At 44.4% G+C, this 16,837-nt stretch overlaps 1 protein-coding gene across 7 annotated transcripts in view; it reads right to left on the minus strand.

Moving 5' to 3' along the window:
* LOC110528989 (collagen alpha-1(VII) chain) overlaps positions 1-16,837 on the minus strand; it is a 123,247-nt gene that overhangs the window by 17,434 nt on the left and 88,976 nt on the right. For all 7 annotated transcript variants that reach the window (XM_036983697.1, XM_036983698.1, XM_036983696.1 and 4 more), the window contains exons 83-107: positions 14,797-14,832; positions 14,665-14,709; positions 14,401-14,433; positions 14,166-14,228; positions 13,920-13,955; positions 13,693-13,773; positions 13,479-13,547; positions 10,471-10,506; positions 10,031-10,090; positions 9,836-9,880; positions 9,685-9,720; positions 9,556-9,591; positions 9,410-9,469; positions 7,910-8,035; positions 7,740-7,811; positions 6,961-6,996; positions 6,813-6,872; positions 6,658-6,702; positions 5,445-5,480; positions 5,276-5,311; positions 5,045-5,101; positions 4,809-4,880; positions 4,633-4,704; positions 4,318-4,353; positions 4,010-4,090 (exon numbers count right to left, since the gene is read on the minus strand). In XM_036983697.1, coding sequence (XP_036839592.1) covers positions 4,010-4,090; positions 4,318-4,353; positions 4,633-4,704; positions 4,809-4,880; positions 5,045-5,101; positions 5,276-5,311; positions 5,445-5,480; positions 6,658-6,702; positions 6,813-6,872; positions 6,961-6,996; positions 7,740-7,811; positions 7,910-8,035; positions 9,410-9,469; positions 9,556-9,591; positions 9,685-9,720; positions 9,836-9,880; positions 10,031-10,090; positions 10,471-10,506; positions 13,479-13,547; positions 13,693-13,773; positions 13,920-13,955; positions 14,166-14,228; positions 14,401-14,433; positions 14,665-14,709; positions 14,797-14,832 — 1,365 coding nt within the window. The remainder of the gene's footprint in view (positions 1-4,009; positions 4,091-4,317; positions 4,354-4,632; positions 4,705-4,808; positions 4,881-5,044; positions 5,102-5,275; positions 5,312-5,444; positions 5,481-6,657; positions 6,703-6,812; positions 6,873-6,960; positions 6,997-7,739; positions 7,812-7,909; positions 8,036-9,409; positions 9,470-9,555; positions 9,592-9,684; positions 9,721-9,835; positions 9,881-10,030; positions 10,091-10,470; positions 10,507-13,478; positions 13,548-13,692; positions 13,774-13,919; positions 13,956-14,165; positions 14,229-14,400; positions 14,434-14,664; positions 14,710-14,796; positions 14,833-16,837) is intronic.

Below are 16,837 nucleotides of genomic sequence, written 5' to 3' on the forward strand. Positions count from 1 at the left end.
CTCCTACAGTCACAGTGACCAGCAGAACTGATTTTGACCATGTTTGGCCATGAACAGACCACAGTTCCAGTCTTAGACTTACAGTGCATTCGGAATGTATTCAGACTCCTTGACTTTTTCCACATTTTGTTACATTACAGTCTTATTCTAAAATGGATTAAATATATGTTTATCCTCATCAATATACACAATACCCCATAACAACAAAGCAAAAACAGGTTTTTAGAATGTCTGCAAATTTATGAAAAATAAAAACAGAAAAACCTTATGTAAATAAGTATTCAGACCCTTTGCTATGAGAATCGAAATTGAGCTCAGGTGCATCCTTTTTCCATTGATCATCCTTGAGATGGTTCTATAACTTGATTGGAGTCTACCTGTGGTAAATTCAATTGATTGGATATGATTTGGAAAGGCACACATCTGTCTATATAAGGTTCCACAGTTGACAGTGCATGTCAAAGCAAAAACCAAGCCATGAGGCCGAAGGAATTGTCTGTAGAGCTCAGAGACAGGATTGTGTTGAGGCACAGATCTGGGGAAGAGTACCAAAAATGTATGCAACATTGAAGGTCCCCAAGAACACAGTGGCCTCCATCATTCTTAAATGTAGGAAGTTTGTAAACACCAAGACTCTTCCTAGAGCTGGCCGCCCTGTCACGCTCGTCGTTAGAATCATTGGAACAAGGTGCCGCGTGATAAGGTTTCAACATATTTATTTAGTGAAATGCACAAAAACAATAAAGAAAGAAGGAAATGTGAAGTCAATGAAGTGCTAACAGGCAACTAAACATAAACATAGAAATACTAGATCACCGGCCGCAAAACCTGAAACCAAATGGGGAGGGTAGGGGGGTGGTTAGTGTCGGTGGCGGATCCGGTGCGGGGCGAAGTGCCCACTCAGCTCACGGATCCGCCAGCATCGGTTGCGGCTCCGGTGCGGGGCGAAGTGCCCACTCAGCTCGCGGATCCGCCAGCATCGGTGGCGGCTCTGGTGCGGGACAAAGAACCCGCTCATCCCGAAGATCCAGCCATGGACTGAACACTGTGCCTGGACCTCGGCTCCTGCCATGGAACCGGACTGGACACCGGCACTGGCTTGGACATTGGTGCAGAGGAAGGCTCCTGCCATGAAGCGGGACTGGACACCGGCCCTGACTTGGACATTGGTGCAGAGGAAGGCTCCTGCCATGGAGCGGGACTGGACACCGGCCCTGGCTTGGACATTGGTGCAGAGGAAGGCTCCTGCCATGGAGCGGGACTGGACACCAGCCCTGGCTTGGACATTGGTGCAGAGGAAGGCTCCTGCCATGGAGCGGGACTGGACACCAGCCCTGACTTGGACATTGGTGCAGAGGAAGGCTCCTGCCATGGAGCGGGACTGGACGCTGTGTTTGGAAGCTCCGGACCATTGACCCTCGCTGAAGGTTCCGGACCGTGGACCGTCTCAGGATGTTTCGGACTGGGGAGGCGCACTGGAGGCCTGATGTGTGGGGCCGGTACAGGTGGCTGGTGACACGTACTTCAGGGCGAGTGCTGGGAGGAGGCACAGGACGTACCGGACTGGGGAGGCACACTGAAAGCCAGAAGCGTAGAGCCGGTACAGGTTGCACCAGCCTGCTAACCGGATCCTCTGGTCGGATGTTGAGCAGAACACACTTGCACAACATCTCTCTCATCTCTTTCTATCCCAACTTCTCCATTGCCTCCTTAACAGTCTCTGCCCCCCCCCCCAAAAATTAATATTGGTTTCTGCGGCCATGGTCTGACAATTCTTTCCTCCAGAGTTTGCCTTTCGGGCTCTGGCACTCTCTGGCACTCTCCTCGGCATGACCGGCCACCCCATGTGCCCCCCCCAAAAAATCTTGGGGTTGTCCTTGGGCTTTCTGTGGCTGTCCTCCATCCTTAACTTCCGTCTGCCGCCAAGGAAGGGTTTCGCATCCTCCCATGACTTCTTCCCATGTCCAAAACTCCTTCACCTGGTGAAAACGCTGCTTGGTCCTGGTTAGGTGGGATCTTCTGTCACGCTTGTCGTTAGAATCATCGGACCAAGGTGCCGCGTGATAAGGTTTCCACATATTTATTTAGTGAAACGCACAAAAACAATAAAGGAAGAAGGAAACGTGAAGTCAATGAAGTGCTAACAGGCAACTAAACAAATATAGAAAATAAACTAGAACACAACATAGAAATACTAGATCACCACCTATTCACGCCCTGACCTACTGTACCATAAAGAAACAATGGCTCTCTATGGTCAGGGCGTGACACGCCCAGCCAAACTGAGCAATCGGGAGAGAAAGGCCTTGATCAGGGAGGTGACCAAGAACCCAATGGTCATTCTGATAGAGCTCTAGAGTTCCTCTGTGAAGATGGAAGACCCTTCCAGAAGGACAATCATCTCTGCAGCACTCCAAAAGGACATTCAGGCTGTGAAAAACAAGATTATCTGGTCTGATGAAACCAAGACTGAACTCTTTGGCCTGAATGTCAAGCTTCATGTCTGGAGGAAACCTAGCACCATCCTTACGGTGAAGCATGGTGGTGGCAGCATCATGCTGTGCGGATGTTTTTCAGCGGCAAGGAATGGGAGACTAGTCAGGATCAAGGGAAAGATGAACAGAGCAAAGTACAGAGAGATCCTTGATGAAGACCTGCTCCACAGTGCGCAGGACCTCAGACTGGGGGCGAAAATTCACCTTCCAACAGGACAATGACTCTAAGCACACAGCCAATACAATGCAGGAGTGGCTTTGACTGTCCTTGATTGGCCCAGCCAGAGTCCGGACTTGAACTCGATCGAACATCTCTGGAGAGACCTGAAAGTAGCTGTGCAGCAACATCCAGCCGTGATTGGGAGTCCCATAGGGCACCGCACAATTGGCCCAGCGTCATCCGGGTTTGGCCGGGGTAGGCAGTCATTGTAAATAAGAATTTGTTCTTAACTGACTTGCCTAGTTAAATAAAGGTTTAAAAAAAAACATTTAAAACACTCCCCATCCAACCTGACAGAGCTTGAGAGGATCTGCAGAGAAGAATGGGAGAAACGCCCAAAATACAGGTATGCCAAGCTTGTAGCGTCGTACCCAAGAAGACTCGAGGCTGTAATCGCTGCCAAAGGTTCTTTAACAAAGCACTGAGTAAAGGGTCTGAATATTTATGTAAATGTGTTACTTCAGTATTTAACTTTTTTATAAATGTGCAAAATTTCCCCAATTTGTTTTTTGCTTTGTCATAATGAGTTATTGTGAGTAGATTTATGAGGGGATTTGAAGAAAAAAAATCTATTTTAGAATAAGGTTGTAACATAACAACATGTGGAAAAAGTCAAGGGGTCAGAATACTTTCACGAATGCAATGTAAAGGATGAGTAACTGGGTGATTTGTTGAGCATAATTGCTAGTGACAGATAAGGGGAAGTTGAAGGGGTTCTGATAGCATTGTGAGACTGAATGAGCTGGCTGATATTGTGCCGTCTGGATTAGTCATTTCTAAACCCAGATTATCATGCTGTGATTGTACTGCCGTTAGAGTGGCAAGGTCATGTGAAGGAAACACTGAACACATCTCAAAGTGTCCCTCAGACACACTTTGTCGTTACTTTAGAAGAGGACAGTGATTCACACAGTATACAGTAAGAAGGTTAGGGGGTTCTGATAGCCTATTAGTCTGGCAGAATGCCACAAACACACAAATTATACTTTTAACCGTCATTAAAGGTATTTATAGACCATATGAGAATGAACGCATACTCTATCCTGGGCTATATCCAGCTGAATTTATACTAATCCTCCATTACGTAATGTCAATTTGGAGCCATTGAAGAGTTATGGCTGGCGGCATGATCTGGGAGGCTGGCACTGGAGCTTAGAGGACGTATCAAGTTTGGCACCAAACTTCTTCAAGTGGGGATGAACTCAAAGACTGTTAAAATACAATGACAGACACAAGCACAAGACACGTACACAAACAGATGCATCACGCTGCACACACACACAGACGTACAAACCTTAATTCCACGCATTCCAGTTATTCCCATGTCTCCCTTCTCTCCTCTAAAGCCTGACATTCCATCTTTTCCTGGTGTACCCTGGGAGAAAAACACAATCAACCAGTCTTTTATCGATCAATAGGAGAGTGAATGGGGAGTTAGTCATAGGACCTGGAGTTTTTCCTGACCATGTGACCTGACCAGGAAGAACTTTAGATCCTAGTGATAGGCTATAATTAGGGCCCAGAGTTTTTCACATGTCAGTTCATGTGGTCAAGAAAAAGTATATATTGTTTTCATAACTGAGGGTGACATGGGAGACTCACAGATTCTCCAGGTACACCAGGCAGGCCCGCCTCTCCCTACAGACACAAAGACAAACCCATTAGAACACTGCATCTGTACAACAGTCCCCTACAGCATCCAGTCTGAGCAATACAGTGTTCCTTTTCACATAACATATTGTTGGGTGATGATCCATTCTCACATGACGGGTGGGAGAATTGTGCAATGCAACCATTATACACACAAGGACATTCTGATAGTGATTTTGATATTGACTGACTATCGATGATATTGGTTCTGACATATATGACACAGTGATGATGAAAGCTTTGATAAAGATCAGGTGATGTCGTCACCTTCTGTCCTCCTGGACCTCTGGCCCCCTGGAACCCTGTAGAGCCCCTGTCTCCTGGCTCACCTCTCAGACCCTGTGGAGACACACAGTTATACTCCTGTTATTAATAGCCTGCTCCCAGAGCTGTTTGTGTTTTTGCCAACTCCATGAATTGTTCATTGTCAAGCCCAACCTCACCTGCTCCCCAGCTGGGCCATCACTGCCTTTCAAGCCTTTCTCCCCCTGCCCCCCTTTTGGCCCTCGGTCACCCTGATAAAGAAGAGAACAACAGTTGTAAATTACCACTACCCACACACACACAGATTAGCAGTGTCATAGTCAATACTTGGTGCTCTGAAGTATTTTTGTGATCAATTGTTTTATTAGATCAATAAATTGGTGCTGTGAGGTTGAGGGTTGAGAGGGTCACACACCGTCTCTCCTTTGTTCCCCTTCTCTCCTGTAGGTCCTCCCACCAGGAGAGTATCGCCCTGCAAGGGAACAACATCATGGTCAGATAACTAGGTTTTAAAAAATTGTTTTAGAACTTTTATATTTTCACATTTTTATTTTCGTTGTCTCCCCTTTGCTCTTTTTCTGCACTTCTCTGTAATATTATACCACGTACACACACAATATTACTACTCATTCATTACAATTCATACCTTTTCTCCTTTGTCACCTTGAGGCCCCAATTCACCCTGAAATATATTGAGAGTAGGACTCACTAGGTAGGCATGTTAATTTGATTGACTATTTTACATGAGCAGAATGCTCAGGGGACAGAGAATGTTGGAAAATAAAGCTGTGGGGAATAATAGTCACAATATTCACCTTCTCTCCACTGCCTCCTTTGCCACCCGGAGAGCCCTGGTGAACACACACAAACACACACATTTAATCAAACAGAACACACAAAGGAAGAAAAACAATTATACTCCCACATGCACATCCTCACCAGCAATCGTCACCATTATGGTGTAAATCATCCTAAACTACAACCAATAGCTCTCTATACCCACCACAACTAGCACTCTCCTCTTGTATGAGAAACGAGTGTACTGTAATAGGTGAGTTCCTGTCTGTGTGTATGTCTCACCTGAGTTTAAAGTGGAATACCATGGGCACTCTACAGTACCAGGCCCCCTTCTGGAAGTTACCAGGCAACTAATGTGAGTCTGTCAGTATGGCCTTGATGAGAGCTAAGGTGAACAGGTTTAGTGGCCCTTGCCTTGGAGAACAGCCCTACTCTCAGTAGCACTAATGCACAGGCAGCGACAGAGGACCAGGGGCTGGCTGGCAGCTTTTAAAGGAGCTATGGTTGTACAGAGGCCTATCATTAGATCAAAGTGGAGGGTAGAACAATCTACTGCACTACTGTGCTCAGAGAAACAGGATATGTATACTCTATGTATGGTGGGATAATGAGCTTGACAGTAATGGATAAATGTATAGTCGTGATGGAAACGATTTAAAGGTTTATGCATCATGTTGATGAAGATGATGAAGTCTTTTGCTTTCAGAACTTTTCCTTTCGTTTGGGCCCTTTCTATTTACTGAAGTACACTGCTCAAGCCACACAAACGTTTGAGCTCTATCTATGTTCACTTCAGCCTTCCCCCTTCTGTCATTTTCTCTCTCACTCTATTAAGTTGCATCAATATTGAGGGTTGGGGCAATCAATGAAATCTAGTAATAAACAGACAGAAACAAACACCATAGAACTCTGAGGCAATTATCAAGCACAAGACAGAGGCGGTAGAGTCAAAATTGCTAGATAGTGATGTTGAGAGTAGATAAGATGAACAGGCGTAGAGCTCACAGGAGGCTGCTGAGGGGAGGATGGCTCATAATAATGTATGGAACGGAGTTAATGGAATGGTATCAAATACATGAAAACCATGTGTTTAATTTATTTGAAACCAGTCCAGCAATTCTGCTCCAACCATTACCACGAGCCATTCTCCCCAATGAAGGTGCCACCAGCCTCCTGTGGTAGAGATACATGAGAGACAGACAGTGATGAAAGAAGAGAAGACAGACGTACCACTAGTCCTCTCTCCCCGTCCAAACCTGCTCGACCCTCCTCCCCCTGCAAACATCAGGCACACAAATCTGTAAATCCCCCAACACACACAACTCTACAATACAACACTGTCAAATATAGATACAATTCAAACTCAAATGGTGATGTGGTTTTACCCGGGGTCCTGGGTCTCCTCTCTCGCCTCTCAATCCAGGTACTCCTGCTCCAATCGCTCCCTAAAGAGGAAGATTAATGAGCAATCTCACCCTATTTGATAAGATATTATACAGTATGGAAGACATGCTTATCTCTTTGTTAACTCACCTTGTCCCCTTTGCCTCCAGCAGTTCCCGGTGTACCCTGGTAAGGAAAAACAGGTATCTGTTAGTGTTCATGTTCAGTATAACACAAACACACAAAGTCTTGCTCTCTCCTTGGTCCTCTGTAGCTCAGTTGGAAGAGCATGGCTCTTGCAACACCAGGATAGTGGGTTCGATTCCCTGGGCCATCTATACATAAAAAGTATATGTATGCATGACTATAAGTCACAGCATCTGCTAAATCAAATGTCAAACATGGGGGCTTACATTTGTCCTGCTTCAAACATGTACTGTACAAGTGTGTAACCTTTACTGGTGTGAAAAGGAAATGTGTTTTTGACCCTGGAGCAATTAGGGTTAAGTGCCTTGCTAAGGGGCAGATCGACAGATTTCACCTAGCGGGCTCAGAGATTCAAACTAGCAACCGTGCGGTTACTGGCACAATGCTCTAACCGCTAGGCTACCTATAAGAAACTATCAGACCATATACCACGGGTATGACAAAACATTTATTTTTACTGCTCAAATTACGTTGGTAACCAGTTTATAATAGTAATAAGGAACCTCGGGGGTTTGTGGTATATGGCCAATATACCACAGCTAAGTGCTGTATCCAGGAACTCTGCGTTGCGTCATGCTTAAGAACAGCCCATAACCGTGATATATTGGCCATATACCACACCCCATCGGGCCTTATTGCTTAAATATATTATATATTTATTTGTCTCTCTCGCTCGCACACACTCAATTAAGTCATCATGATGCAATGTAAAGAATACTTACAACTAGGCCGGTGGGTCCAGGGGGCCCAGGACCTCCAGGGGTCCCTGCCTGACCAGCAAAGCCTTGGAGACCCTGGAGATGAGACAACATAATCATACAACACAGAGTAGGGCTAACAAGACAAGACCACACCAGTCACCCAACTACCGTGGCAATATAGGCCCTCTCACCCTGGGTCCTAGAGGTCCTGGGGGTCCTGGGGTTCCGTTCTCTCCTCTCAGGCCGGCCAGACCAGGGGTCCCTGCTATGCCACGGGCTCCTGGAGGACCTGCTGGGCCCGGGAGTCCTGTGTCTCCCTAAAACACAAACACACAGGGGTTCACATTCACTGTAGAAGAGCAGAAACTGCTAAGTTTGCATATGTCCTCGACTAACCGGTGCCCCCGCACATCGACTCTGTACCGGTACCCCCTGTATATAGCCTCCACATCGACTCTGTACCGGTACCCCCTGTATACAGCCTCCACATTGACTCTGTACCGGTACCCCCTGTATATAGCCTCTACATTGACTCTGTACCAGTACCCCCTGTATATAGCCTCCACATTGACTCTGTACCGGTACCCCCTGTATATAGTCTCCACATCGACTCTGTACCGGTACCCCCTGTATTTAGCCTCCACATTGACTCTGTACCGGTACCCCCTGTATATAGCCTCCACATCGACTCTGTACCGGTACCCCCTGTATATAGCCTCCACATTGACTCTGTACCGGTACCCCCTGTATATAGCCTCCACATTGACACTGTACCGGTACCCCCTGTATATAGCCTCCACATTGACTCTGTACCGGTACCCCCTGTATATAGCCTCCACATTGACTCTGTACCGGTACCCCCTGTATATAGCCTCCACATTGACTCTGTACCGGTATCCCCCTGTATATAGCCTCCACATTGACTCTGTACCGGTACCCCCTGTATACAGCCTCCACATCGACTCTGTACCGGTAAGCCCTGTATATAGCCTCCACATTGACTCTGTACCGGTACCCCCTGTATATAGCCTCTACATTGACTCTGTACCGGTACCCCCTGTATATAGCCTCCACATTGACTCTGTACCGGTACCCCCTGTATATAGTCTCCACATCGACTCTGTACCGGTACCCCCTGTATATAGCCTCCACATTGACTCTGTACCGGTACCCCCTGTATATAGCCTCCACATTGACTCTGTACCGGTACCCCCTGTATATAGCCTCCACATTGACTCTGTACCGGTACCCCCTGTATATAGCCTCCACATTGACTCTGTACCGGTACCCCCTGTATATAGCCTCCACATTGACTCTGTACCGGTACCCCCTGTTTATAGCCTCCACATTGACTCTGTACCGGTACCCCCTGTATATAGCCTCCACATTGACTCTGTACCGGTACCCCCTGTATATAGCCTCCACATTGACTCTGTACCGGTACCCCCTGTATATAGCCTCACTACTGTTATTTTACCGCTGCTCTTTAATTATTTGTTATTCATCCATTTTTTACTTAACACTTATTTCTTCTCTTAAAACTGCATTGTTGGTAAAGGGCTTATAAGTAAGCGTTTCACTGTAAGGTGTTGTATTCAGCTCATGTGATAAATAACATTTGATTTGATGTTAATATGAACATAGCTACATATGTGATTTGTGTTTATGAGAACATTTAGTATGATAGTAACCTTTAACCCTTGAGGTCCCAGCTGACCAGGAGGCCCTGCCAGTCCGATGCCTCTCTCTCCCTGCAACACAAATCCTGTTAGTACTGTCACATGGTTAGCAGCCAGGGAAACACAGACACGAGGAATCAGCTGGTGATTTGCATTACCTTGTCTCCTTTAGGCCCTGCATGTCCTCTGCCCCCCTAAAAGAGACAAAGTGGATGGAGAAGTAAGTAAGACTGACATCTGTTAGACATTAAATATTTGATATTACAAAATGTCAAAAGGTGACTCACATCTTCTCCAGGCTCACCATTTTCTCCAGCAGGGCCCTATTTCAACAAGACACAGAAACAGACAGACACACACACAATAATTTCCCTTATCACTGACATAATGTAGTGTCTGTGAATGTCGACTAATGTTGTTTTATGTGACATTACTCACCCTGTCCCCTTTGATGCCTGCAGGACCCTTGTCCCCCCTCTCACCCTAAAGGACAAACATTTTAGAAAAATACAACTTTAGAAACACGTGGTAACCCAGAAATCCCTAAACATTCTTGTTCATGTTTGGTAATCTGTATAGCAAATGCCTGAATAATAGCTGATGTAAATAACTGGTTCAACCAAGCAGACCTACCCGTAGCCCTGGCAGCCCTCTCTCTCCCATTGTCCCAGATAAGGTCACACCAGCAGGTCCCTGAACCAATCACAACCAACAGACAGCCCATTACATTAAACTCTGTTCCATCCTATTCCATTGCACCTAGTTCCTCACGAATCACAGCCTACTTAGAGGGAGACAGGAAAGATGAGAGACAGAGGGCCGGATTTGAACCCACGCCAACATGGCATATGTGATTGTGCTCAGCGGCCCTAACCGCTAAACCACCCCATACCATTCTGCTCTAGTCAAAGCCGTCTACAATACGTCTGTTTGTTGGCCTATGATTCAGTATGGTGATTCACTGGTTCTGAGTTGTCTATTGTGCCTTCATACACTGGTTCAACAGGGCGAGGTTGTAGTCAACACTAACCGGATGTTACCACGACCGAATAGTAACCATGAGAACCACTCACCTGTGCTCCTTTCACACCAGGGGGTCCTGCTACAGCCTGTAAAGGGGATGTATGGAGGGAGAAGTTGACGTGAAACTCAAACATCTGGATTAGGTTGTTTGAAAATTCACTGAAGATGGACAGCAATAGTAAAAAATTGAGAACTCCAACCCACTATGTTTTCAAAATATCATTTTTTATTATGCTACTGTTTTGGCCTTTTGACCTTCATTAGAGCATCCCATGAACGGGAGTGTCATTTGGTTAGTACAGTACATCTCGTCCTTTCAAAAGCTTTTCTCCTGAACCGTATTACATCCTGCTAAAGCGTCCGGCGAATAATGTGAGTGCGTGTGTGTGGGTTTGTATTACTATCCTCATGGGTACCGGAAACCCCCAAAAGTCCCTGCAAGGATTGTAAAACAAAGAACATTCTCCTTGTGAGGACATTTCCCAGGTCCCCATAAGGATAAAGGCTATTTTAGGCTTAGGGGTTATGTTTGCGTTTATGGGTCAGGTTTAGGAGTTGGGGTTAGATTTAGGGTTAGGTAAACAGGATTTTGATTGGAAATAAATGTTTGGTTTCAACAAGGATACTAAACATATGCTGTGTGTGTGCGTGCGTGCATGCATGTGTAGCACATGGGGATGTGTGAAACTTACTCCCTCAGCCGGAAATGTTGCCACTTTCGCCGCAGAATTGCTAGCTTTTCGCATGGCACTGACTGATAAGACACTTGAGGGGGAGGTCACTTGTGCTAGCAAGGTAGAGGTCCTGGATTTGAGCCTTGGTAAGAGCAGTGTGACATCCTTTACAAGTGCACATACAGTATATGCTTGAGCATTGGTGTGTCATTGTATGCGTATGTTTACATGTGTCTGCGCCCTCCTATTCATGCCAGTAATTACCTCTTCTTTGATTTGGAGAGATGTTGTAAAAAGAGGATATGAGTCATGGCCATTTACAGTAAAGAAAAGAGGGATAAATGTGCAGCTGGAGCTTCTGAATGAATTACTTATCAGAGTCCACAATATGTACAGTCCACACAGCAGTGTTGTAGAATATTGGACCATTGGCTTTCATACTTTTAGATTTCTCAGCACAGCTCAAACAATTTCTCCAACCATCACCATATTCAAATGAATAGGGCTCCACAGTGGCGCAGCGGTCTAAGGTAGAGGTCGACCAATTAAACGCCAATGGTTGATTAATTAGGGCCGATTTCAAGATTTCATAACAAATCGGTAATCGGCCTTTTTGGATGCCGATTATGGCCGATTACGTTGCAATCTGTGAGGAAACTGCGTGGCAGGCTGACTACCTGTTACGCGAGTGCAGCGTCAAAAGGACCTTGTGGCTGCAAGGAGCAAAGGTAAGTTGCTAGCTAGCATTAAACGTATCTTGTAAAAAATAATCAATCTTCACATAATCACTAGTTAACTACACATGGTTGATGATATTACTAGGTTAATTAGCTTGTCCTGCGTTGCATATAATCAATGCGGTGCCTGCTGGTTTATCATCAAATCACAGCCTAATTAAACTTCGCCAAACGGATGATGATTTAACAAAGCGCATTCCCTGCAAAAATGTACCCAACCATAAACATCAATGCCTTTCTTAAAATCTTTTTTTTTGAACCTGCATATTTAGTTAAAATAAATCAATGTTAGCAGGCAATATTAACTAAGGAAATTGTGTCACTTCTCTTGCGCACAGTGCAAGCAGAGTCAGGGTATATACAACAGTTTGGGCCGCCTGGCTCGTTGCGAACTGTGTGACCATAATTAATTTGCCAGATTTGTACATAATTATGACATAACATTGAAGGTTGTGCAATGTAACAGCAATATTTAGACATAGGGTTGCCACCCATTTGATAAAATACGGAACGGTTCTGTATTTCACTGAAAGAATAAACATTTTGTTTTCGAAATTATAGTTTACGGATTTGACCATATTAAATGACAAAAGGCTCGTATTTCTGTGTTGATTATATTATAATTAAGTCCATGATTTGATATTTGATAGAGCAGTCTGACTGAGCGGTGGTAGGCAGCAGCAGGCTCGTAAGCATTCATTCAAACAGCACTTTACTGCGTTTGCCAGCAGCTCTTAGCAATGCTTCAAGCATTGAGCTGTTTATGACTTCAAGCCTATCAACTCCCGAGATTAGGCTGGCAATACTAAAGTGCCTATAAGAACATCCAATAGTCAAAGGTATATGGTATAGAGAGAAATAGTTGACGCGTCATAATTCCTTTAATAATATCTACAACCTAAAACTACTTAACTGGGAATATTGAAGAACTGGGAATATTGAACCACCAGCTTTCATATGTTCTCATGTTCTGAGCAAGGAACTTAAACGTTAGCTTTTTTACATGGCACATATTGCACTTTTACTTTCTTCTCCAACACTGTGTTTTTGCATTATTTAAACCAAATTGAACATGTTTCATTATTTATTTGAGACTAAATAGATGTTATTTATGTATTATATTAAGTTAAAATAATGGTTTTCATTATTCATTCAGTATTATTGTAATTGTCATCATTACAAATATATATATAAATATCGGCCGATTAATCAGTATTTGCTTTTTTTTGGTTCTCCAACAATCGGTATCGGCGTTGAAAAATCATAATAGGTCGACCTCTAGTCTAAGGCACTGCATCTCAGTGCTAGAGGCATCACTACAGACCCTGGTTTGAGTCCAGGCTGTATCACAACCGGCCGTGATTGGGATTCCCATAGGGTGGCGCACAATTGGCCCAGCGTCGTCCGGGTTAGGCCGTCATTGTAAATAAGAATTTGTTTTGAACTGACTTGCCTAATTAAATAAAGGGTCAAAAATAAAATTAAAATAGGAACTGGAGCTGCGTTGGTTGGGCATTTTGGGGGAGGTGCGCGGTCGGGCAGTGCGGTCTCACAATGGCAATTGCGGCTCTGCGGCTGTGGACTCTGAATTAGCCTGAAGGAGAACTCAATCCAAACTCACATCACCTACCTGATCCTCTCACTCACCTTTCCTGGGGGGCCACTGTCCCCCTGCTCCCCTTTCAACCCTGTGGAGCCCATTGGTCCAGCGATACCCTGAAGGCGGGAAGAGGGGAGGACGTTTGATAAAGAACAAAAGCAGCAGCCTGAAAATCATTATCAAAGACAAATCCACACTGAAGCTGATGCCATCATAAGACATGCTATAAACATGAAGAGTCAGATACCATACAGTAGATACCTGTTTGCCTGGCAACCCTGGTGTTCCCTCTTTTCCAGGTATTCCATCTCTTCCTGGGACCCCTGGCTTGCCCCCCTCGCCCTATGGAGAGACACACACTGCATGTCACCACCAGAACTGATGTGCGTAAATTGATTGGTGTCTGTTAACTATGGTGGTGATGGAGGTGTGTGTGTGTTTGCTCTACGGTATGTGAGCTGTGAATCCTATGGAGCTGCTGTACTCACCGTCTGTCCCGGCAGACCTGGAGGTCCTGACGGACCCTGGGAAGAAAGAGTATCATTACAATACATCATAAAATATTAAACACACATTACTGTGTCAATGGCCTGTTGAATTACAGTAGGCCTAAATGGCAAGTGTGAGCATACAAGGGATCCCCAGTCCAATGGGAATATACTAGAGCAGCAGTTTAGCCTGCAAAAATCTCCAGTATGAGAGTTGGTTTATAGATGACTGATCTTTTGACGTACCACAGCTCCGGGAGGCCCTGCAGGTCCCGGCAATCCCATGCTGCCTTGGGGACCAGACAGTCCCTGTGGAACAGGAGATTCAATTCAAGTAGATTATTATAAAGCTCTGTGTCTTTGACTGTGAATGGGTGAGTAGTTGCCTAAACACTGAGGCAATAAACAACAGGAATACATACAACTCATAAAACGTAGTAGAAGACAAAATATATAATATAACACATAAAACAAGTGTCACCTGAACGCCAACCCCAGGCACTCCTTGATTACCCTGTCAGAGATAAAAACACACTCTCAGAAGAGAAGGGTACAGTATACACTTAAAATGATCATATCATTCCAGTGGCGTAATACTAAGCTACAATAGCCTAAGCCATATCTACACTAATCAATGCATCAGAGCTGGCACAGAGAATAAATAGGTAGGTATTCATTATGGAAGACAGGATACAACATACTTTATTGTCCATTTACATGGAAATGACATGGAAGACGATCTCACCTTGACCCCTGGTGGACCTGGAGGCCCGTTCGTACCGATCGGACCCTACAATTACAAACCGATAGTATCAGTATACTTATAGCGCTGTGTGTGTGTGTGTGTGTGTGTGAGAGAGGAGAGTATCATACTTACAGTTGATCCTCTAATTCCAGGTTCTCCAGGGTTCCCCTGCAAACAAGAGACAAGAGCATGCTGGATTCACATGACCAAGACATAGCACACACACAGAATGACACAAGCATGATGCAAGTTACAATACACAAACAGACAGCAAATTGAACATGTACAGAGACAAAGACACATACACACATAAACAAGTGCATACACAGTACATACAACAACCCCCCAAAAATGTTTACACACACACACACACACACACAATACACAACTCCAAACTACATAGACACAATACACAACTCCAAACTACATAGACACAATACACAACTGCATCCACATTCACAATACAAAGAAAAACACATGTTATATAATGTGCAAACAGTGCTTTGGGAGAGCTGAGAAGCAGACAACAGAGCAGGTGAAGCCACATGCACAAAAAGCCAGCAGACTTAAGCCTCTCAAATGCAAAATACATCTGTTAAATATCTGACGAGCATGTATTCTTTTTCAGTATTCACTATATACCCAATTATGTCCATTTGATCTTTGCTATGGTATGCTAGTGTTTGTCATCTATTCTCTTATTTCAGGTAAAGATGTGTGGTGTTTAATACATAAACCGTGGCGACGCGCAGAGCCCCACCTGTTTTGAGCCACACATTTTTTGTAAAAAAAAGGGGGGTTTGCCTGTTTTCAACAAATAATAATTTTATTTCTAATACACTTGAATAAATTATAATAGTTTCATAACAAAGAATGACATACCTGTAAATGCTTTCTCCTTTCTTACTTTTGAAGAAAGGGGGTTTAAATTGTCGTTTCTATTCATCATTAACACGTGTCATATATCAGTATGCAGAATAAAAAATATGACTGACTAACGGCAAATAAACTATTAACTATCAAAATAAAGTTGCACACATATATAAACTTCCAGAAATGTATTGGGTATTTATCAACGTTTTGGCATCACTGTGCCTTCTTCAGGGTGATATCAGTTTGCAAACAATGTAAAAAATATATACAAATATTACAAACATGGCTTCTTTTTTGCAGCTCCAAAATGCAGGTGTTTCAGCCTAGCTCAGTGTAACACCCTGATCTGTTTCACCTGTCTTTGTGCTTGTCTCCACCCCCCTCCAGGTGCCACCAATCTTCCCCGGTGCATTTATACATGCGTTTGTCTGTTGCCAGTTCGTCTTGTCAGGTCTTACCAGCGTGCATTCCAGTCTTCCTGTTTCTCAAGTTCTGTCTCCTAGTTTTCCCAGTTCTGACTATTCTGCATGCCCTGACCCTGAGCCTGCCTGCCGTCCTGTACCTGCCTGACTCTGACCCGATCACGACCCCCTGCCTATCCTCGACCTGCCCTTTGCCTGCCCCATGTTTACAATAAATAATCTGAGAACTGTACTATCCGCCTCCTGTGTCTCCATGGAGGTCATATCCTGAGTCGTGATAGTGTTTTCTGTGGTGGAAAATAGAGAGTGTAGGGGTTGGTAATGTTCTCTAGTTGCGCTGTTATTGACTCAGTGTTCTGTCACTCATGGGGACACTCCGTCACTGCCAAATCTAAGGGTAGAGCTCGGAAATTCAGGCCCTTGAGTGCTGCCATAGAGTTAAAAGTGCCCATCCAATAAGGCTCAAGGTCATTGGCCACAGATAAAATGACATCAAATGACTTTATATCTACAGTTGCTTTGATTAGAATTGATCATGTTAACATCATACTTTCAAAATCTTAGCTAGCAGTCATCATCATGAATCAAATTGACAATCTACTGGGATAATATTTTTTAATCCTTGTCATATGAAGATAAATAATGAAGCGAATTTATAGATAAAAAAGTATCGGTGCTCATTGGCCATTGGACATAAACATTACACAACAAGTTGGAAATCGCAAATTCAACAATGAGTGGTTTGGAAGCAATTCGTGGCTAACTGCAAGCAATGGTCTCAGTTCTAGGTGTACGGGTCTCTTTTCCAAGCTTAAAATTGTAAACATTCAACATTGGCCATGCTGTCGGTCCAGCATGATTTCTGCCGTGCTCAAAAC

This window comes from Oncorhynchus mykiss, chromosome 7 (genome assembly GCF_013265735.2).
Source record: "Oncorhynchus mykiss isolate Arlee chromosome 7, USDA_OmykA_1.1, whole genome shotgun sequence".
Lineage (NCBI taxonomy): Eukaryota > Metazoa > Chordata > Actinopteri > Salmoniformes > Salmonidae > Oncorhynchus > Oncorhynchus mykiss.